General features: G+C 37.3%; 1 protein-coding gene across 4 annotated transcripts in view; it reads left to right on the top strand.

Annotated features, from left to right (window-relative positions):
- The window catches only part of CTNNA2 (catenin alpha 2), a 535,735-nt gene that overhangs the window by 450,374 nt on the left and 61,083 nt on the right, over window positions 1-24,278 (top strand). For all 4 annotated transcript variants that reach the window (XM_075752786.1, XM_075752785.1, XM_075752787.1 and 1 more), the window contains 2 exons: window positions 20,880-20,972; window positions 21,256-21,412. In XM_075752786.1, the coding sequence (XP_075608901.1) occupies window positions 20,880-20,972; window positions 21,256-21,412 (250 nt within the window). The remainder of the gene's footprint in view (window positions 1-20,879; window positions 20,973-21,255; window positions 21,413-24,278) is intronic.

Here is a 24,278-nt window from a genome sequence, read left to right as displayed (position 1 = left end):
CCTAACATATTTATCTACTCCTGTGTCTTGGATACTTTATCTCTGATCTGGTCTGTTTAGTCTTTAAAATTGATTACATAAGTATGGCTCTTATGATAGATTATCATCTGTGTTTGTAACCTGTCAGAGTTGTTATAATTCCTTATGATTGATCAGGCAATATAATTTCTATTTCTGCTTAATCTTTTCCGTGCTCTGCAGTTTCTTGCTCTGATGGACATTGAGGTAATCCATGTTCCTTTGGCAGTTCCTCGGAGAGTTAAGTCCAAGCCTTTTGGCTTTGATAGATACATCTATAATTCTGAATAAAAGAGAAGCAGAGAGTTGATGCAAGAGCTGAGATCATTCAGTAGAATTATCTTATTTAACAATATAGACATAGTATAACATCTCTTTCTCGAAGCAACCATTTACATCCCTTGTAACATAAGCGAGTTACGCTTTAAGGCAAGAAGGATCTATCAGACACATATGTATAATCTAAAGGGACAGAGAGACAGTGTTTAATCATTTGTGGAAATCACTTTGTGCCTGGAGACTCTGTGAGACCGTCCTTCTTGAAAAGAAAGGTTCCTTCCCAGAGTACTGTTTGAAGTCTGCACAGGCAGAATGATAATGGCAGCAGCAAGTGGTACTTAATCTGAACTTTTTTTTTTCCACATCATTTTTTGGCTATGCAGTTTCGACTATTTAGAACATACTGACGTGTATTTTGTCATGTCAGTACCCTGGAAAATCTCGGGAATTCATAAAATGTCTGTGAAGCTCGAACTCTCAGGTAATCGATGATAATTGTTTGATAAATATACTTGCACCTACAGTGTGTGACTATATAAGGCTGAAAAATGGCAGGATGGTGCAGCAAAATGTCAGTTCCCTGAAAAATTTGTGGAAATTTTCAATGAAAAGGGCTCTCAGTTGAAAAATAAGACAGCTTATTAAATTTTGTTGGCGGTGTCAGATGCTAATCTAAACACAAAGAGAATAGCCTTGATAATAAAGGGTAAAGCTTGTACGTGGCAGGGAAAAGCAGTGGGTTTATTTGCATGGTAACAGGTGGGGCCATTCTAAAGCTGATGCAATGAATCTATACAGCTGAACACAAAGTCTTCCGAGCACTCTAAACAAATATACGTTGGGGATGTGAAACACAGAAATGCATACTGTATAATTATGGATTTGAGTTATTCTGGGAAAACCTGAAACTAGAGATAAGTGGGTGAAATTTTTCATGAGTTCTTTCCCGGTAAGAAATGCAGTTTTAGGACAACATAAACTATTTGTGAAAATTTACTGAATTTGGCCACTAGAAATATATGGTATCGACCTGAGACCATTTTTTGTAATTATTTTTCATTGCAGCCACTTAACAGAAAAAGGTATTATTTAAACAGTTCTAATTTTTTTGGCACATATTTCATATACAGATAGTCTGTCTGGCACAGTTTCTGTGTTTTTATTCTCTTACTAGGAAAGAATTTTCCCGAATCTGTCATATGTTCATAATAAGTCTCAACCCTCACCCATGTATATATTCTTCTTAACTAACAATAATGATCTGGAGGAAAGATACAAGGATAAATTCATGTATTAATGATATCTTTTGAAATTGTGTGGGAATTCTCACATATTTTAGAAACATGGTCCTGTTTCCTGCAGTAGTGTGTACTATCAAACATAAAGCCCTGACTAATTACTGTTGAAACTATTTTACTCAATCTCCCTCATTTTTGTGTAGTTAATATATTCTTCATTTACTTCCTTAATCTTAAAAGTGAAATTGCCAGGTTTGTGGTTTTTTGGGTTTTTTTGGGTTTTTTTTGTAAGCAGCTGATATACTCCATTACAAAAGCCACCAGACTTTTTTGGAAAGACAAAAAATTATTAGCTGTGTTTGATGAAAAATAGCATATAGATATTAAAGACAATAAAATTGATCTCTACACTGTATTTAATGCATAGATTAGGGGGGAAAAATTACTATAACAGGATGATATGATCTTGGTTATTTCTTGATGTCAACTTAGGGTTTTTTTAAGGTGTTCAGTGAGCCACAGTTGGCCAGGAGCAACAAAATCATTACAAGGAAACAATTTATAATGTTTCATTTCCTATGTTTGTCTGTCTTTTTACTTGGAATTCAGTGGACTGAGACACATGATCTATCACTTGAAATAGAAAGGAAATCCTGTAAATATGTATTTTACTTATGTTGAAGTAATGGATTATCTTTATTTTAAAAAAAAAAAAAGCTAACGTTGTAGTGATTGGAAAAAGTATATATGTTTGTACTTGTAAACCCTGTAACAGTTTAATACAGGATCATATACTCTAGCCATAAAAGATTATGTGTAATTACTGTCATAAATTAAACTCAATTTCACTAACTGTTGGAGAAAAATGCCAATAAAAAAATGCTGATTTTTTTTTTTCCTTTTTGAGACATAAATGAATGAGTAGGATTGCTGTGATTTTCAACAACTAAAATTTCCTTGCCCTAGCAGTTTTAGCCGCTTTAGTCTGAGTTTTACCAAAGGATGACTGTTTTGTTCAAAACTCCATTTGAAGGAGGTTCTGAATTATGTGTAACTGACTGTATTTGGGTTCAGAACAAAACCTACTCTAGATTTTCACTGAATCTTAAAGGTTTGTCTGCTTAGTGTTAAAACTTTGGTGCAAAGGCAGCAAGGACAAGTGCTTTGTAGCCTGGTGGTTTGGGCATTGTCTACAGAGGTTAGAGCTGTGGGTTTGAGGACCTTCAGGCAAAGAATGGAAATAGTCCTAGATGTCTAAAACCTAAGTTGTTGTACAAAGATGAGACTATATTAACACTTCTTCCCAACATATTTCAAAATCAAGGAGACAACACTGCTGTTGGGAAGGTAGAATGTGAGAGGACATACGTTCTCACCTCCTGGAAAACGTTGTCAGCTGTGAGCCTTTGGTACAGAGGTTTTCCCTTGATTCGCTCATCTGTGCTATGAGAGCAAAACCAGGTTGAGATTCTGTAAAGTTGGTTTCCTACAAACTGCTCTGAGATCTTGAGGCCAGTTTTCACTGTTAATGCTGAATGAAAACCCAAAGTGTTCCTTTGGCTACAGAAAGCAATGGTAGTCTACCTGAGTTCTGAGACCCTGACTTAGAGTAGTTTTCCAGTTTTTGTTAAGCAAATTGGTAAAGGTGGAGAAAAAATAATGTCTTCTGGGTACACAAGTTTTTAATCAGCTATAGCAACTAAATTTCAAATTTGTAATATTATAGACAGAAGCTGAGCCCTCCCTGATCCTCCCTTCCAAACTTGCATAGCCCTTCATAACCACCTGACATGTTGAACTAACTTAGAAAAAATAATGTAGTAGCAAAAAAACCCTATGATAGTTATTGTCTCTGGTTCATCTTTGTCAGTACTTTCTTTTGTCTGTAATAAAAAAAAAAAAAAAACAAACAAACTTCCCTGTAAGGCAGAGTTGAGACATCACTGATAAGTTAAAATGCTCTCCAGATTAGACCAGTTAATTATACATTATCTACCTTTTTACAGTGGACTTGAGGTTTTAACTTGCTAAGGAAGAAAACTGCTTGATAGCAGCAGCAGCAGCTGTGCTATCAGTGAATATTAAGGAAGATGATTATCTTAGTTAATTTGAAAACCACCTGTGTGCCAGCAATCTAGAGAAGAAACCTCTAGTCCCACAAATCCTTGCAAATTGTTCTCAAGTTTGATACAATAGTTATTTATCTGGCTTGGGTAGGAATTCTTTTCTAAATGGCTTATCCACTGTATAAAGAAAAGTTTTCCTCCGAATTAGAGTGGAGAAAATAAGAGAGTTTGTGTTATTTAATAAAGAGCTTCTATTCTGCCAAGTAAATGCTAGACACCTTATAAAAGGTAGACTCTCAGGGACCTGCTTGATGCTTGTGATGTTAGTATTTCTTCCATCTTCACCCATGTTTAAGGAGCTTTATGGAAGCCTGTGGTCTAATACACTAGCTTTTGTCTGGAAAGCAAGCTCATCATTCTGTATATGCTCATTAGGTTGATTTTGTGAGTGATTAGCTTTGCTTTTCTCCAGTGAAGACCAGTTGTTCTCTGGGTACCAGGCCCCTGAGCTGGAAGACAGGGACAGGGAGCAGAATGATACCCTCAGAATCCAAGGGGAAATGGTTAGAGACCTGCTACACCACTTGGATGCACAGAAGTCTATGGGGGTGGAAGAGATCCACTCAAGGGTACTGAGGGAGCTGGTGCAAGTGCTCATCAAGACACTTTCCATCACTTAGCAGTTCTGGCTAACCGAGGAGGTCTGTTGACTGTAGGTTAGCAAATGTGATGCCCATCTAGAAGGGCCAGAAGGAGGATCCAGGGAACTACAAGTCTGTCAATCTGACCTTGGTGCTAAGGAAGGTTATGGAGCAGATCATCTTGAGTGCCGTCACACAGCACGTATAGGACAACCAGGTGATCAGGCCCAGTTAGCATGGCTTTATGAAAGGTAGGTCCTGCTTGACTAACCTGATCTCCTTCTGTCATGGTTTTACCCCAGCCGGCAGCTGAGCACCACGCAGCCGCTCGTTCACTCCCCCCACATCGGGATGGGGAAGAGAATTAGAAAAGTTAAAGTGAGAAAACTCATGGGTTGAGATAAAAACAGTTTAATAGATAAAGCAAAAGCCGCGCGCACAAGCAAAGCAAAGCAAGGAATGGAAAAGGTACCTGCTTAGTGGATGAGGGAAAGGCTGTGGATGTTGTCTGCCTAGAGTTTAGTAAAGCCTTTGACGTGGTTTCACATGGCATTCTCCCAGAGAAACTGGTTGTTCATGGCTTGGATGGGCATACACTTCGCTGGGTAAAAAAGTGGCTGGATGTCCGCGTCCAAAGAGTTGTGGTGAATGGAGTTAAATCCGGTTAGCAGCCAGTCACAAGTGGTGTTCCCCAGGGGTCAGTATTGGGGCCAGTTCTCTTTAATATCTTTGTCAATGATCTGGACGTGGGGATTGAGCGCACCCTCAGTAAGTTTGCAGGTGACACCAAGTTGGGCAGGAGTGATCTGCTTGAGGGCAGGAAGACTCTACAGAGGGATCTGGACAGGCTGGATCGATGGGCTGAGGCCAACTGTATGAGATTTAACAAGGCTCAGTGTTGGGCCCTGCACTTTGGTCACAACCACCCCACACAATGCTACAGTCTGGGGGCAGAGTGGCTGGAAAGCTGCCTGGCAGAAAAGGACCTGGGCGTGTTGGTTGACAGCTGATTGAATATGAGTATGAGAATTGCTAGCCAGGTGGGTGTCAGTCTCTTCTCCTGAGAAATGACTGATAGGACAAGAGGAAATGGCCTCAAGTTGCAGCAGGGAAGGTTTAGATTGGATATTAAGAAAAAATTCTTCACCGAAGGGGTTGTCAATCAGGCAACAGGCTGCCCAGGGAAATGGTTGAGTCACCATCCCTGGAGGTATTTAAAAGATGTGTAGATGTGGTGCTTAGGGACATGGTTTAGTGGTGGGCTTGGCAGTGCTAGGGTAACAGTGGGACTTCATGATCTTAAAGGTCTTTTCCAACCAAAACGATTCTATGATATCAGCATGGCAGGGACTAACTACTGTTCTGGTGGGAACAGAGATGTGCAAGTAAGGATTGTCAACTTTTGCCATTATATGGTCACCTTGCATATACTGAGATTAATATATAGAGAACTGGAAAGCAGACGCTGCCGTCCCTTGAAAAGTAGAGCCATTTATTAAGCCAGAAGGAAAAGCTGTACTTCCCTATAGGCCATTTGAGAATACAAGAGTGCAGTTCAAATGTGAAGAACAGCTTACTAAAGCCAGCAAGTGATTCTGAAAACAGATAAAAATGCTTCAAAATACTTTGGAAACTTTCACAATAATACTGCAACCTTGCATTGGCATATTTGGGTATCTTTTCTTAATTCCAATTTGAACAATGTTTCTGAGCAGAAAGAACTGTCACTTGAGGACTCTCAGTGGCATATTTGGCATTTATCTCAAGACTGAAGGGTAGGCTTCAATTACACGGTGTAAATCCAGAGTAAGAACATGAATTCAGTCCAGTATGTCTAATTATACCAGTATAGATGAATGCAATATCTGCCCTACTTTAGAATTTTTCAAAAGATTTATTCTTAGCCAGAAAGTTAGTTTGAATGTCAATGTTGAATGTCAGCTGGAGTGTTAAATGTTAGTTTGAGTGTTTGTTGTTTGAATTTGGGTTCCTTTAGTCCATGTAGATGAAACTAGCATTTCTCAGCCTGTTGAAACAGTATAGGTTTTTTTTCCTCCCATAAATCATGTGAATTCAAGTAGAACATTAAGACTTTCAACCTGACTGTGTTGGCATTTAAGCCATTCTCTCGAAATGAGATCGAGATATTCAATGTAAATCACCTCTGTGCTCCCTTCTCAAATTGAATGCTTGCCTAAACTGGGAATAACACAACACGAAAATCAGCTGTTCTTCTGTGAACTTCCAAAAGCAGTAAAGCTGATCTTAAGTACATCAGTGTTTTCTCAACATATGTTCTATCCAAATATGCTCGGCACAAGTCTATTTACCATTATTTATATTGGATTTTGAAACCTAGGAAAAGAAAATTTAGGAAACTTGGCCCCAATTGATAAACTGAAAAATATTTTTTCTTCAGATTTTTATAATCAAAGAATCCTGAACAGCTGTGAGCCCATGTGTGTCTGAGATGCTATATTTGTAATTTTAACCAAACAGGTGACCATGCATCACAGCAATATATTCACAACTAATTTGAATGGCACTCTTGTGTCACTGCACAATTCTGTATGATTTCTTGATGTATTTCTTAAGACTATAGCACGATGTTCGTATCATAGGCAGCAGGTAATAGCTTACAGACTATTGACTGTCATTCTCTCAGAAGAGGGAGTATTTCAGGTGGGAACAGCCTAGGGTGGGTCATGTTTCCACTGACTCAGAAATGGAATTGGTTTCCTTGTGTTTATGCAAATAAACACTTTCAACAGCCGTTATCCTCAAACTTCTGAGCTCATTTCTCCTGTCATTCACACTGATGTAAATCAGGATTAATTCTACTGAAGCTGATGACCATGTAATGCTAAATATAGGGGAAGAAAAGAATCAATGATTTGATAGCAGACTGTAATTTTTGAAGAAAGAGGTTTTAGCACTGAAAAGTTGCAACACGCGTTGCCATTTGGGAATCGCTGTCTCTGGGATGAAACCCCGTCATCTGCTGGGTTCAGCCGCACGCTGTCAGACCGCTGGGGCCGTTCCTTCCCCTGCCCTTTTGGCTGGCAGGAGGCTGTCATCGTGGTAGCTTCCAAGGGGTTTAAACAGCTAAAAAAAGTTTGTAATAGAAAGTAAGTAAGATTTTTAAAATCAAATAAAATAAAAGCATCAGTTTCCTGACAGTGGAAAAAAAATATGTGTATATAACAGCTGAAGCAAGAAACACTCACCTGACTCTTTGTCTTATTGTTATTCTGGCTTCATTCTCATGCAGTTTCTTCCTGTTCAATATCAGTTTATAAAACTGTGTTACATGTTCACTGACCCCTGATAACTAAACAAATCCCAGTGCGCAGCTAGATGAATAAATTCCAGTTTGTAGCAGTGGAAATATATGCTGATGGTTGTTCATTGAATTCATAATAAATTAACCATTAAAAAGATACACGTTAGAAGAATGAAAAGATAGAGGAACAATATGGGGTTTTAATACATTATTCATTATTTCTGGTAGCAATGATATGCACATTTTTATATATATATAAAATACAACACATTCTTCAGTCAACCAATTGTGTCTTTTTCACGCCAGTGGAAAAAAAAACTTTTGTGATCAATTGGCACATTTAGAAAATCCTATTTTATTTACCTCTTTCTATATGTGGACTGGTGCTACAGAGAAACTTCTATATAGAGTCCTGTAAACATTTCTGGAATGCCATTGTACACGTAGAGAAGTGAAAACAGAGCAACATCTACCACCATTTGTGTATCGTTGGTGGATTGATTGCGGAATTCATTTCTACCTTGGTTTGTCAAAGCTACGAAATATTGACCAAAGAGTGTGTTGTATGAGCCAAGGCAGTTGTAAATCGCTGAAGTGGAACAAAGCTGCTGTACATCAGTTGGGGATCTTCATCTCCATCTCATTGGAAGCATTGAATGAAGAAACTTGGTCATTTTATGTTACAGTTGGTGAGGTTTGTATTTCTACTTCAGAATTATATCGAGTGAAATGTTGAATGTGATCTGCAGTTCATTACTGTGCAAGTGCCTAATTGTTTGTTTTTATAGCTGCACTTGAAGCCTCTCCATCTCTTACTCTCACACGCACAATTTAAAGAATTTATATTTAAAATTTGCTAACACGTTTTAATATGTTGAGGACTTCTGTTGGTGTTTCTCACTGTGCAAACAGGGATTGGTTTTCAAATAAAGAGAACTGAGTTGACCATAGTCCATTTTAAATAACTTAAGTAGTGATCAAAACTTTTATCATTGTATTTGCATTATTTGGGGAGTCTAAGGCACTACAGATATCTGAGTAGAGACAGCAATAACAATACATTAAACAGTTCAGAGGAACCAGCATGTCACCTGTTCTGAAGATAACGTGTCAGAGAAAGAAAAATCCTTCAAAGATATGTTGTATTTTTTTTTCTTTGGTCTTCCAAGTGCATAAAGATATTGTAAAAGCCTGGGTAGTATGTGGAAATTTAATTTACAAGATGAATTCTTTAGACGCAACCCATAATCTTTTGTGGTGGTCTTTCAAGCACAGAAATGCACATGCCAAAAAAGACAGTATGAAGGGATGTGAATTTTTTTTAGCTAAAAATGCCACATACACTGATGTATGAAGCTTCGTGGTAAGGCCCATTTTAAGGGTTTTTTGGTTTCTATTTTTTTAAGGGACTGAAGTTCTGTGAATTTATTATAAGCATGTAAAGATAGTCCTAATGGATGCAAATAACCTTACTGCTGTACAGTAGATAAATGGGTTTTTTTCCTTGTTCTCTTCACTCACAAAGTCTAATAGCTCCGATCCATGTTTTAGCTAACATTGAGTCTGCAAAGGAGAAGTAGGCAGAGGAAAGAAAAAATATTTCGGTTTTGTTTTTTGTTTTGTGGGGTTTTTTTGTTGTTGTTTGGGGTTTTTTTTAACTTCTTGCTGTCATTCCTTAATCTCTTAATATGTATTTGAATGGGCCCTGAGCGCAGATTAGTGCACACTCATTGCAGTTGGCCTAGTAAATCTGACCTCGTCACACACTATTGCTATTTGTTTTCCTTAATTAAATGTTTCATGTACAGGAATAGAAATCCATACAACTGGTATCAATGCCGAATTGTGAGATTAAGTGAAACAAACATCTGCCAGGAATGGTTTAGCTACAGCTGATCCTGCCGTCAGACAGGAGCATCATCTGTCAAGGTTGCTTTCAGCTCCAATTTCCATGACTTGTAGTAATATTATATTAACATCAATGTAGTGAAACGGATGTTCCTGTGGTATCTAATCTCCTGATGAAATTAAGCAAATTTGGCCAGAATGTTCCCAACGTTAAAAGAAATTGATTTGCCTACACCTGTAGAACATCATAAGGAGGTGTTATTCCTCACCTGCTACATGGATAAGCAATCTATGGGTTAAAAATAAAAAAAAAAGGGCTGTTAACATCCATCACCTCATCTAGACCTATTCATGGATGCAATTACTGCTTCTCCAAACAGCATGGAATAGGCCTGAAAGGAGGGGACTCAGTAATGCTCCATTTTATTGTATATGTCCTTGCATTTCCAATGTTTTTCCAGTTTTTTCCTGTTCCAGGATGATATCTTGGGAATCAGTTAATATAAAGACAGCTCTTGGAAAACTGAATGATGACCTGTAATTTGATGAAGCTTCCTAATCAACACGGGGGGGGGGGGGGGGGGGGGAATCTCCTCTAATAACTCATTCATTCACCTGTAATTAATTTTAAAGGTGATTTACTGAAAAGTTCTTACAGACACAAGATACCAAAGTGAGGAGCAACTCCTCAGCTCAACCTAGAGTTTCACATGTCTGGAGTGATATTAACAGTCTTGGCTTAACCATATCACAAAGGTCAGGAGTCCCTATAAAAAAATTAATTGAATTAAATTAATTAAAAGCTTAAAAAATTAAGATGGACTGGTGGAGAGACTCTCTGCAGCTTTATCACGGACCCACTGGCCTCAGACTTTGAATTAGCAGTTTACGAAGGAGCCCAAATGCATACTGATATTGCCGTTAAGTCTAATAGCAAAGACAATGGACTACTTACACTGATCTCTGCATGCCAAGAGGACCATAAATCAGAGCACGGTGAATTAAAGATCTCTGCAGTCCTATTTAGAATTTTGACATCAGTTTTGATTTCTTAGATATACGCTTGTTCCCATTTTGTGTTTAACGGTAAAAGTCACATGAAGAGCTCTTGATATCAAAACTCATTATTAAAAACTATGTGCGTGTGAGCTGCATGCATATGACATTTTTTTCTTTTTGAAGAGTCAAAAAGCCAGAAAAAGCATTCTAAAACACAAGCAATAATCCTGTTTTTGTTCAAATGGGTTTGGATATTTATGAGCTAATGATGATCCTTTGAAAAGGTAATCAGCTTTCATGCACAGAACTGCAAATGTGTGAGAACTGGGATAAAATGTAAGACTGAGTCAGCAAATAACAGTTCTTAATCAAATAAACCATATGATTGTTTTTGCAACTAAGATGAAAATTTCCACATTTTTATTAGTACTAGAACAGAAACAAATTTCTATTAAAAAAACCCATAAGAATGCAGTCTTAAATTAAGAGAAAATATAATTTGAGGATATAAACTCCAGCACACTGAATAATTAATACTGCTTTTTTTAATGTATTCCCCTTTCAGAAGAGGAGTAAGAACTAAATATAAATGCAGTTTTTCTCACCTCATTGTTCTTTACTTACCTGTAAGAACAGATCGAGACATAAGGTTTCTCAGTGCCATCTCTTTTGCCCACATCTTTTTAATAGATGTACGCGAGACCATGTGTTATATGGACGGGGTAGTTTAGACTAAAACTGTGCTAAGGATTATGTTTACCGTTGAAAAATGTGGATGAGTGTGTGCAAATGCTCAGGTCTGTGTCTTGGCTCTGGTTAGCTCACTTAATTGCAGCTGCTGTTAAACATCTGTTTGGGTCTCTGTTTCTGATCATACAAAAAGTATGGCTATACAGTGATAGGACAAAAGAGGAAGAGTAATTGACTGACCATTTTTTTCTGCAACACAGAAATGGGAAAATACCTCTTACATCCACATATTGTTTTCTGTTTAATACTCTGGGTCTTTGTTTCTTGGTGTCAGACACTCATCTTGTAAAAAATAATTATCATAAATATGACTTTTCCAAGAGAAAAGGGGATGTATTAGCTGGGAAAAAAGCTACTCAGTAGTTAAGTAAACTAAATGCTATTTCGAGCCAGTATGAGCTCTCTCCATGCTAGGGTTAAAGCATACTGACAGCAGGAATAGAAAAGGGAACATCTAGTTCTGTTTCCTTGTCTACACATTCTGGTTCTGGGCAGATGACATCATTTCGCATTACTGTTCAATTGTTACTAAATTATTGTAAAAATATTTTATAGGCTATTATTGCACAAAGATTGGATACAAGTAAAATCAATCTTTCTCTGAATCTGACTTTGTAAGCCTTTAAAATATGTCCTAAATAAAAAAAATCTCTTCACTCGCCCCTATGAAGGCAATCATAGTATTTTACAAGGTTTTGTCTGTGAGCAAGGGGACTAATAAGTCTTGATTTCTTAAAAATAAATTTGCATTGCCACGATAATCTCAGATTTCTTTCGCAGTAGCAATCTTCCTTCTCATGCAATACCTACAGTTTTTCTCCAGTCCTTACGATGGTGTATCACCATCTCTACTTTTGCAATGTCTCCAGTTGCCATCTATGCCCATATTCTTTCATCCCCATTAACTTCCTCATCTTGTCTTCAAAGCTTCCTTCCATGTTTTCTATTTATATTTCATTTTATAGCTGGGCAAACGCAGCATGAGCTGTGGCTGAGTAAGTGTTTGAGCTTACCAGTACTTCTAGGCTGTCAAATAGGCCAAATAAGCAAAAAGCTGAATTCTCCCTCAGTGGGACACTTACTTCTACACAGATGTGGTCTTTCATGTCACTTAGGGGATGACCAGCACACTGGTCACAAAGCTTAACCTTGCCTCAAAGGCAGGGTCATGGATGAAGCACAAGGACTAGAGGTACGTTTCTCCTTAATGATAATAAAGTAATATTTATGTAGATAGCAATGCAGGATAGCAGAGTGACTAGTTCTGCATACCCAATTTTCAGGTTTTCATGTGAACAACAAGTTGCTATTGTTGGATGCTTATACAGAATTTAAAGGTGTCCCCACCTGTGCTATCAGTCACTAGCAGCTGTAATAGATTGTTATGGAATTCTTTCTTTATCTGCTCAACTTCAGCCCTAAAATTGGTTCCATCTAACTCACGAGTTATGTTTCTTTAGGGATCGTAATTATAATTTGTGATTTGTTTATACCCTGGGGTGTCTGATATCACACTGTGTTAATATCTTCAAAACTTCTGTTACTATCGTGAACTTTGAATTCCTACCACAACCCTCTGTTTTTCTTCAACAACTGTCAAAATATAGTGTCCTGATAATATAACTAACGTTTAATTAACACAGCCTAGTCAGTCATGCATCCCTGTTCTAGGGTCACTGAACAGTTTGCCAAAATAGTGGACTGTTATCAGGTAGATGTATTGCTTTGGTAACTACTTGCTATTAAAATCTATTAACGATAGCACTGCCAGGGGTACGTTGTCCACATTGCTTTCTGGGATCAACTCATACACATTGCAGTCTTCCAAATCTTGTTTCCATGGAACACCAACCTCCCTCTTGCCCCTTGAATATTTCCGTATACATTGTTCATAATTCATTATGAGTTTGAATCGCACTGGCCTTGATTGCAGATTGACCAGAAAGGATTAATACACAAACACCTTGAATTTCTTCCTAGTTTTTTGGTATACCAAACCAAGAAATTATTTTTGTGTGTTTTGGAGCATAAAAGTTACTGTTGGTTAAAGGTTCTGTTGTCTGATATTTCAGAGATGTTGCTATAGGTTTTGATGTTCCACTATATTCTTTGGTCACTGTTTTTTTTCAGAAATTAACAAGGTATGGAAGAATGGTATAAGAAAGCCTTTACCTGTTGTCAAATTAAATAGAAAATTAACCTGATCCTGCTAACAGAGGTAAAAGAGCACTGAGATGGGTCACCGGTCTCCAACCTACACAGCAGGAATTCTTCAAGTTGAACATGTTATGTTTGCTTTCTGTGAAAGGAAGAAAATAAATGTGTACCATTGCAATGTCAAACACATTTATACCTGTAACTCAGAAAATCAGTAAATCAAATTAATCAATTCTGGCTGTATGACCCAGACTCAGCAGTCGTGTTAGCTATGCGGTTTAGAACAGGATATCTGCTTCATGGCCCGCCTGAATAGATGGACAATAGAGAACAGATTCCCTACAGCTTTATAAGCTGCTTTCTTGTAGGAGGAAACTTGCTGCATTTTATCAGTGCAATGCTATATTGCTCAGGACTATTTAAAATTAAAGTAGAAATCTGATCTTAACTCTGTTTTTGAGACCGAGTCCTGCTCTTCTTCCTGGTTTATGACACCTGTTTGCTGTATATTTCTTCAGCAAATGGATGCCCATGTACACAGAGAAAATTCAGAAATTACATCAATGTAGTGAGCACATCATTGAAGGGACAGATCCCACATGTCTGAAGCTGAGTTCCCCACTGCACTTCCCAACTCCTGTGGGAGTGAACCTCAGGAGAAAAGCACTTTTCTGTTGTCCTCATCTCCCTCTGTGCTGCCCAGCCGGGAGGTGCACGGGTTCCCCACTGCTCCTGACTATCAGTTAATTGTATTCCAGCTGAATGCCTCAGAAACATGCTCTTATGAAAATGAGGGAGGATCATCTCTAATTCCTAAGGGAGTTTTCTGTCAAAGCAGAAAGCGTTTCTATTGATTCCAGCTCTGGGAATTAACATCCACACCCACTTTTTCTGAAGTCCTTGAATTTCAGGCTATTCGGAGCTGGTGCAACACAGAACCCCTATCAGATGTATGCCTAAACTTTTAGTTGTGGGATCAGGTCTTCGGGTATGGTAACTGGAACTGGTTGATAGTTCTGGGCAGTGCTCCACTCTAAGCGTCCTACAGCATTACTTGAATAATTTTACAAATGAAACTTAAGACATTTCTTGAGCTGTTGACCTGTTTATGATCAAGTCATAAACTTGACCTGTTTCAGGAAGAAACAGTTGTATGGTCAAATTCCATGTAAAAAGGGAAAGAAAGAAAAAAAAGGAGTCAGTATTTACTCCTGGAGAATATCTTTTTATTCATATCTAAAATCATTATTATTGTCTAATATTAAACTTAAAGAATCAGGCATAATACAATAACCTTTTCTTGTATTCTTTACTGGCAGGTCTGTAATTGAACATGAAACAATGTGAGTTGTTTTCAGTTATGAAAATAGTAAAGTAGAAGGATTTTTCAAGGTGTTTCACTTCTGGTCTCACTTCTATTCCATCCTATAGGCAATAATCATGGCACATATCAGAACGGTCCTAGAAAATGGAGGACATTCAGGTTACATTAACAAAACTTCACCGAAAATGTCTAAAGCTAGGATTTTTGCATTTTGAATTGAGCTTTCGGTACACATGAGGCTTCTAATACTCTTAAGTTTCTTTCAAAAATCTCAGTCCCAGACCCACTGAATTTATTCAAGTCAGAGTTACTGTGAACTTTACCAAAAGCAGAAATCTCTTAAGGCTCTTGCAACTAACTCTGATCTGGAGGAAGTCTCAAGGGAGTTTGAGTGAGTGGAAAAGCCTTATTCCTGTAGTAGGGATGAGTGAATATGCTGTTAACCTTTTGAGAAGTGAAAAGAGTTTTTCACAGGTTCAGTGGGCAGTATATAGGACATGAAATAAAACATTTAACTGTTGGGCTTAAAATTCTCTGTAGCTTTCTAACGTCCTGCTGTTATTGACCTGCTTAGATATGTGTAGAGTATTGTAAATGTCTGAGCAGTTTATATTAAATATGTTCAAGGTTTGGTATTAAAAAATTTTCAGAGCAAATGTCAAACTCAGTGAATTAGATCATTACTAATTTACAAAAGAAATGCCTTTTTTACTGCTGTGCATATAGTTGGATTTTTTAATACAGGTGAATGTACATACGTGGGAGCAACGTAAAGATACGTCTCTTATTTAGATAGGGCTATGTGACTAGTTAATATAAATGAGGGGCAATGGGCAATGTGATCCAGTATGAGGTTCCTCCCATGCTATATGGAATAGGTACTGAGAAAGAGACCACAGTCTAATATTTCATGGGAGTACAAACTGGCACTGCACTGCACGAAGAGGAATCTGCTGCAATATGTACTCGCAGTGATATTTTGACTTTTGCCACTTGTTTGTGTATGTGCAAAACCATCCCATCTAGTGATAAATAGGATTTTGCTCATAATCTAATGTTGGAGTGAATAGGGTGAGGATAATTAAGTTGAAGATCTTGGGTAACTTAGCTTCAACTCTGCGCTCTCCTTTAGAAAAAATGTCTTAGTTGTGGCTCCATGAATAATATCACTGGAGTGCCTACAGCAGTACCAGCGTTAATATATGTCAAAATTTTGAAGGATACAGAGATTGGAACAATATCTAGATAAATTACTAAGTGGATGCATAAATAATTACAAATAGCCAAGATACCATAGTTCTGCAAGTTACAACTCATCAACTGAAATATGGTAACCGATTATTTCCTTGGCTTTAGTCCATTCTGAATGTTTTAGAAGACTCTTACTTAAGCCACCTTCAAGAGTTTGTTTCTCAAATCCGTGGTGTAGAGAGGTAAGTTTGACGGTGTCTTGGATTTAAGTTATACTATATTTCCCTAAAAAAAAAATAATAACTTGCTGTAAATATTCTTCTTCCTAATATTTCAATCAATTAACTACGGTGAAAAAAGAAATTATATAAGTAGGAAAGATGTGTATAACAAAAGTAAAAAACCTCACCCATATTTACAAAGAATACACAAAACTAAGATATAAATAGATTGCATTCTCTACCTTCAAATGGTTAAATGGTTGGGGAAGCTGAATAGAGCTTTTTTTGTATCATTTCTTCTAAGCAATCTATGGTAGAAAAAAAGAATAAAATAAAAAATTTAAAAATAGACTACCTACAATAGCAATAATATTCTGCAGCTTTTGTGTTGATGTTGCCCCTTTGCTATAGCGTATACTGGTCCCTTTTTTTACATTTTTTGCTCTAAGCAATGGACTTCTTTTTTTGCACCTTTTCACTTACATTAAATTCAGAGTAGCCATGTTAAATCTTTGAATTTAAGGTTGAACCAGAGGACAATACATTTTGACAGTCATAATTACCTTTAATAATTCAAAGAGCTCTAGTCAAAATCGGAAATAGTCTAGTTTAAAAACACAAGTCAAGCTAACTACACTTGATTTTCATCAGTGTAAAAATTGGTATGAAAGATCCTTCATTACTTTTGTAACTTGGAGTGCAATTTTATGGCAGGAATATAGTTTTTCTGTCTTAGGTAGTATGTGTGGCAAAAACAGTGAAAAAAATGCTAATCTGTGCTTCAGTTGCTAGCTAGTGGAAAACTAGTGTAGGCACTGCCTGTCCATACAGTACTTATACTTCCAGCTGCCATATATCTGTAGAATAAATCCTGTCCGTAGTATGTCTTTTCAACAAGGGTAATAAAAATTTACATTAGAAACAAAATCCTTCACTACCCCCATCTGCTATTCAGCAGAAACTGCTTGAGGGTAAAATGCACCCAAATACATGCAAATACATTTTATTGGGACTGATCCTGCATATATTATGAACAATTGAAACTAATGGGACTATTTGCATGATTAAAGATAGATACGTAGCAAGCTGCAGAATCGCATCTTGAACTATCAGTGCCAGTGATAGGAAATTAATATAAAGGAGTTGGTAGGCACTTTTTCACCTCCTCAGTTCTAGGATTGGTTCAGTGGCTTGGGTGATTGCAGAAGAATACAGCATCGCTGGAGCTGGAGTGTTTAATTTCTTGCACATTACTTTTCTGTGCTCTTGCAGGACAGGTTTAAGGTGTTTAGCAATTGTTTTGATGGTGTAAGAGTAGCTTAGCAGACCTGAAATTCTGGACAATAATGTTTATCTACACAGCAGTTCCACTGTTATTAAGTTTTCCATGCATTTTGAGGATGATTCATAGTTCATTAATTTTGGTATTTAAAATGTATTCATTCATATAAATACTCTTCAGACAGTTCGCATTGATCTTAATACAAACTTGAGTTCTGTTTAGGCAATCAGTGAATCCAGTATGCTCAAGGAACTTAGTAAACAGAAAAAAAAAAAAAAAAAAAATTAATTACCTGGTTACTTCCACAGCCTCTCATGAAATCTCCTCTTCAATGCTTTGGTGGAGACAGAGCACTTGAAGCATAAAGGTAAAGGCTGTCAAATCAAAGTTTTGGCAAATTGGCAGCTACAATACATACAGACTTTTTATTTTCCTTTCCAAGCTATCATCTGCTCCATCTAACTCAAGAGTGGTGTGTTAGACAAATTCCCAACCTTGAAGAGTCTGGGTACTTCACAAAACATGTTATATTAAATGTGCACATGCAAAACAAGTTATAATGTACCATTAAAACGGTTTTTATTTCAGTAATACCGTTTTCAGCAATCGTCAGGGCCAGCTATAATTTAAGTTTAAATCGAAACTAGATACGTCTAGAGGATGAGATAGTCAACCAAAGACCTGAAAGAGACTTTCCAGTCTCTGGAAGTGCGTTTCTCTTTTTATCCATTATCCAAAGAGATCAGTTTGGCACCTACCCAAAGGGTCTCAGCTAAATGAGGGTGGAATTGGGTCTAAGATTTTTTGGTCATAGTTTAGGTAGGAAAAATATTTGAAGTTGCTGAATTTACAGTAGGCTAAAGCATGTTGAATTACCTCATGGTTTCTATCGACTGAGAGCATGCATATGGGCCTTGCTGTGCCAAGAATCTTAATTGATGGTAACTTGGTTGTGTATTTGATAACAAAGTCAATCAAAATAATTAAATAGTGCTGTATCTGGTGATTGAGTGCACTTAAACCTTGTACTGTTTCATAAATCTATGCTTACATGATGGCACTGAAATGCAGGCTTTAGCAAGCAATGTCTATTTCTTGCCATGTTTTAAAAGTAAGTTCTGAGTAAAGTCATAGTATCTTAATTTTATTCAGATTGCATCTACCTTTGTAGGATTTGCTTATCTCTATGCTTATTTGACATAATCAGATCTTCCCATGGTACAGGCTGGCATACTCCCTGCTGAATTGGGAAAGTAGTATTGCTTTCTGACTGCTGATGATACAGGACTATATTTATGCAAAACTTGAAATATACCACAGAAACTATTTAGATTAGGATTATACATGATATGTATCACTTTCATTTTTTTAAAATGATAACTGTAATGCTCTTTTGATGAATATATAATGTAGCCTAGATTACATTTGTACTCCTTCTGTATTGATAGTGACATCCGAAACAATGTACTACCTCTAAATTATTTTTTTAAAAAAGCAGAAAAAGTTTTCGCTGGTTATGTCTGTATCCTTCCTTGAAAAATCAGGACACTTTACAATATCCAAATATTATCTCATCAGATTCTAAAGCAAGAGTAATTAACAGAGACAGAGAAGAAATAAGTTTTATTTTCAGTGATTTTCCTGCAAAAATATCTTCCAAGAGAACTCAAAGACTTGCTTAATAGTTTGATTGCCATTTCATGACACCCAGCCCCTTTCAGTCACATATCTCACTGCTATCTAAGAAAAAAATAAGATATTTGGTGCATCTGAAGCCTTAGGACAGATTTTCATCACGATAATCACAAAATGAAAGGGCAATCTGAAAAACCACTTATTTAAAATGCAGGAAGATGGCTTTTGCTGAACTTAATGCCGTTTGCTAGTTTTAAAGGTCTGTAATTTTCACTCATGTTAATGCATTCTAATTATTATCTTGCTTAGCTTTTGTTTCTCATGAAGATTAAAGTGGTCTGTTTGATGTGTGCAAAGAAGTGACTACAGAAAATGGTAAATTAATTGGAAGATGTCAGCTTAGAAGAACGTTTTTGACATGAGCGCTGTAAGGCTGTTAACAAACAGACTAACTCATTTGTCTCACCATGAAATGAAAATAAAAATCACAACATTATGATAAAATCTTGACTAGGAAATGCCTGCAAGACTCTTTGAAGCCTTAGGTTGTTTTCTTCCCTGGGCTTTGGCGCTCTGATGTATGCAAACCACGTTCTGCATAACTGTGAAGTGAAATAGGTTCTATGCAGAACAGATGGACCAGGGCTAATGTGGCGATGTGCACTGGAGACAAGAACAGATTAATACCACAAGGGGAGACTGGAGGAAAATTGTAAAGATGGGGGTATTTGAACTAATTCATGAATCATTTCCAACTGATAGTTATGCCTTCAGGCACAGTGAATAATATCAAGGAAGCATATTTAAAATTTTATAAGTTTGTTTTAATGTAGATTAGAATTAAGAGCCATACTTTTGGATGATTAAAAAAAAAATAAAATCTTGTCTCCCCCCTCTCCCAGAATGTACCTTTGTGATTTAAATATCACTGATGAGCTTAATTATGTGTGGTGTGACATGAATTGCTGTTTGGAAAACCCATGGCAGAGTCATGGACTTGGCACAAAGCTTTTGGGCATGATTTTTTTCAAGCAGCACTGTATGAGCTAGGAGAACATTACTCTGCCACTTGCACCCAAGACGCAGAGATGCAGCTCTGCAGTGTCTGGAGGCATCGTCTGGTTGCTAGGTCTCATTCAGGTGTCTCTCTAAGTCTCCCCCGTCTTCATCTTATCCAAACAGCCTGCAGTCTTGTGAGGTTCAGACTTCCCAAAGCTGTGCCAGAGCAGACTCCTACACCTTTGAAGGAGATCTTCAGGCATACATTACAGAATGAGGCTTTCAACAGAGACATTTCACATGACCGAGTTATGATATTCTTGCTAATGGACATTTTGCTCTAGGGCAGAAAATCACATAGAAATAAAGAAGTTCACCTGAGATTTAAAACAATTTGAACATGCATAAAACCATCAGGATCTGAAACAATGACGATACTTGAGAAATATGTAACTTCTCAGTATCAGTGAAGGTATCAGAGTTTTGTTTATGGGTGGAAGAGCAGAATTCCGTACGTTAGGACATCAAAGATTCCTTATTTTGCAAAGCTCAGAGTATATGGATTAGCCCGATTATTAGTATTCATAATGGACATGGTGAATACAAGGAAAAAGAAAGTGTGAGGAAAGGAAATTTATAGATGATTGTCTGGATGATCTACATTATCTGTATGACTTCTCAGGAGGTTATTTTCATGCTTTAGAGGAGGATATGAAACACTTGACAGTGAGGGGAGATTTTTGATAAAAATCAAATGAAGATGGCTAGTTCAGTTTGCTAGTAAGGAAATAATCTGCATGAGTTCCTGTTCACCAGCACAAAAGATGCCGTTTCATTCCTCCTGTATACAATTATTTCATTCTAGGCAAGGCTCAGTAAGAAGAGAGAAAGGTATGAAATGGCCCGCTTGCCTAAAACTTGATTCTCATTCTGCTGATTTCATTGCAGGTTGCAAATCTGGCCTGTTCAATCTCAAATAATGAAGAAGGTGTGAAGTTAGTCCGTATGGCAGCAACACAAATTGATAGTCTGTGCCCACAGGTAAGTAAAATTCCTCTTAAAAAGTGCTTGAGAACTCTTTTGGCATTAAAAAGCATCAGTTAGCTATGACAGGGAAAAAAAGCCTAGATGAAGATTATAGCCTTTCCTTTGTCATTCCATTGTTGCCTGCTTTCCATGAACTGTGAAAAATACATTCATATCTTGAGACCTGCATATCGAATGGGGTGTAACGCTGTATTTTTGAACACATACCGTAATCTATCTGTTCTTTCCCTTGTGACAAATTTTGCTACTCCTTGTAACAAATGATTTTGAATAACAGGTAATAAATGCTGCACTTACATTGGCTGCCAGACCCCAGAGCAAAGTAGCACAGGACAACATGGATGTCTTTAAAGATCAGTGGGAGAAACAAGTGCGAGTTCTCACTGAAGCTGTTGATGACATCACTTCGGTGGATGATTTCCTCTCCGTTTCAGGTACTGGGATCAAGGGAGTCTTCTAAAAATATACTGCTAAATTAAAGTAATGGGTTGGAGCAGAGAAAAGCTATAATTACTAAAGCATCATTAGTCCATCCTTATTGGAATGCTGATCTTCTACACTCAGTAGGAGGAACCAAGCCACACCAGTTAATCCCTGGCAGCAATGGTTAGCTTTCCCTCTCTGAGAAAATAGCATCCTATTTGTGCTTCTGTTTCTAGAGAAGTTTTGTTTCAACTCAGGCACAAAGTAGGATTTTGGCCACCTTTTAAAAATGTTTTGCAGACCTGTGACAGGCTGACAGTATTTGCAAAAATTGTTTAAAGTCCCCGTGTAGCTGTGGGAAAGATGAACTTTCCTTTATTTTGTAGCTTTGCTCAGATCAGCTGTGTCTGATCAGTGGGACGGATGTACCACCCAGTCCTGGCCCCCTGATCATCCATCCTGGGTGACCAGGCCCTGGAGGGGGGTAGGAGGAAGGGAAATAAGCAGTCCCATCTAGGTATGTTGTCAGGGCATGCCCAGAGCGTACATTTCCAGAGAGCTGGGAAGCACGGCTGGGTCCCAGAAGAGAAGGACATTGACACCTTGTGTCACAGTCTTTTCTCCATCCTCCTTGTCAAGTGCTACAACTTGTGGCAGAGCGTATTGTTATCATATAGTCATACACAATGAGTACTGTAATTGCCAAGTGCTGCGTGTCTTGGGTTAATTGTCTGCTGCAGAAAACTCATTTTCCTATTATGGATTGAAAGAGGTGAATTTCGTTGTTGTGAATAAGGACATAGAGTGTGCCAAGTGTGCTTAGCTTATTCTAATGTTACAGAAGAGCCAAACATCAAGAAATAGTGTGGTCTTAATTTTATGTTTCGTTTTAAATTCTTTTCTTTGACATTTCCTAAAATTACCTAATAAAAATTTAAGATCTTTGGAGAAAAAAAATCCTTAAAATAAATAATCCTTAATTTTCTTTTTTGCCCTCCCCTTTGTTATGTTTGGTTGTATCCTGCTATTATTAGCAACAGGGAAACTATTTGGTTTAGTATAATTACACTCCACTATTCAACACCACTGCTAGAGTGTTTACTGCAAGCCATGATGAGAAAATGAAAATGAACTCTCAGAATAAAAGGGTACTTCAGAATTTGGTAGCACATCGATTTTCATTTGAGATTTGAAGCTGGCAAACACTTTTCAACAGACCTGCAACGGAAGGGCAGACCAAGCTGTAAAATGCAGACCGGGTCCACAAGCCAAAGAGCTGGCAAACACACTTAAATGGCCATTTGGTTATTTGTTTGAGGGCTTTGTTCACTCCGAGCACTTGTATCCATAAAATCAGAAGTTATTTGAACGGATGACACTTTTATTTTTTGTTTTTCTCAAATCATATTTTCTTCTAACATGTTTTTTGAGATAGTCTTGACTTAGATCCAAACTTCCCAAGGGAGATGAGAAGCAGTAATTCTGTTGGGTTTAGATTTCTTTCTAATACTGTCCATAGACATCTCTATCTATTAAAAATAGGAAACTATCTCATGTATCCAGAAAGTCTGTTTCTGCTAGCTGTAAGCTTGGAAGCCTCAGCTTACACAGGGTAGTTTTATTTTTGGATGTTAAACCAGTGAAGCGTTCAAAATGGGCTTGTGTCCGGTTAAACGTACCTCAGAAATGACACCTCCTCCTCTCCATGTTGAGTGTCATGTTGGCATGTTTTATGAATACAGGGGCTACTAAAAAGAGGTTGACCATGATTTTAATCAATTACTTTATATTCCAAATGCGGCGGACGTTTGTATTCAGAAGGTACTTCTTGTTGGGCAAAATTTGGTTATGCCGTGGTAAAGAAAACAGAGATTGTGAAGAGGAAGAAATATTTTAGCAAAGCAACATTTTGAAAATGTGGATAGAGAGTTTTTTAGACAAAGGATTTTGCCTTACAAGTTACTCTGATTCACAGCTCAGGGGACTTTCATTTTTCATTCAGACTTGTTACAGTTTAAAATTCAACATCATGTGAAACATTTCTGAAACCCTCAAATGATCTAACCTTGGGGTTTTTAACAGTGAAGATTATTGTGTCATTTTATTTTTGTGGCCAAGAATAATTAACAAAAAGCAGTTGGTGAACTGATTGATTTTGTTTTATTTATTACTACAAAGAACAGCATTTCATTCTCAGTTTCGATGTGTCTGTGGTAGAAAAGTAAGTTGTTGTTTAGAATCACTGAGTTTCTCGGAGTGAATTTGCTCAAATATGAAATTCAGTCATATTTTTATTATTGAAATGATTTTTAACTGTATAGGCTGCAGGGAAATAATGTCTGAGCTAGTCAAAATCTGCTTCGTCCTTTCACATTATCTCTATGTGAGAATACTACATAAAATATGATACTGCAGCACGTGAGAGTAGATGGCCTGAATCTGAGCTGAGAAAAAACAATAAAGCTCCCAAGATTTCAATAAACCTTCTTGATATTACATCATCTGAGCAGACTCGCTGTTGTCGACTCTTATTTCAGAATACGCACAGTCATATATGATTATTCTGTGTGCCATGAAAAGTTCACACCTTAATCTCTGGCTTAGAGCAAAGGAGATGAACTGCTTGTGCACAGGCTCCTGCTATCTACAAAGGCCATTTGCTGTTCTCTTTTCAAAATGATTTATTTGCTTTTCTAACTTATTTAGGCACCGTTGAACCAAATATATTAACCGTTCATAGGAATGTGTAAATTCATCTCCAGAAAATTGCCCAACTATTTAGTAGAGCATCTGCATAATATTTGACCACTTTTCTTTTGGGATTGCTTTTTATTACACTTTCTCTATAATAGAATTCAGCGTGATGTTGTGACTGTT

This window comes from Balearica regulorum, chromosome 4 (assembly GCF_011004875.1).
Source record: "Balearica regulorum gibbericeps isolate bBalReg1 chromosome 4, bBalReg1.pri, whole genome shotgun sequence".
Lineage (NCBI taxonomy): Eukaryota > Metazoa > Chordata > Aves > Gruiformes > Gruidae > Balearica > Balearica regulorum.
Note: the sequence above shows the minus strand (reverse complement) of the source record. Positions and strands in the feature narration are given on the sequence as shown.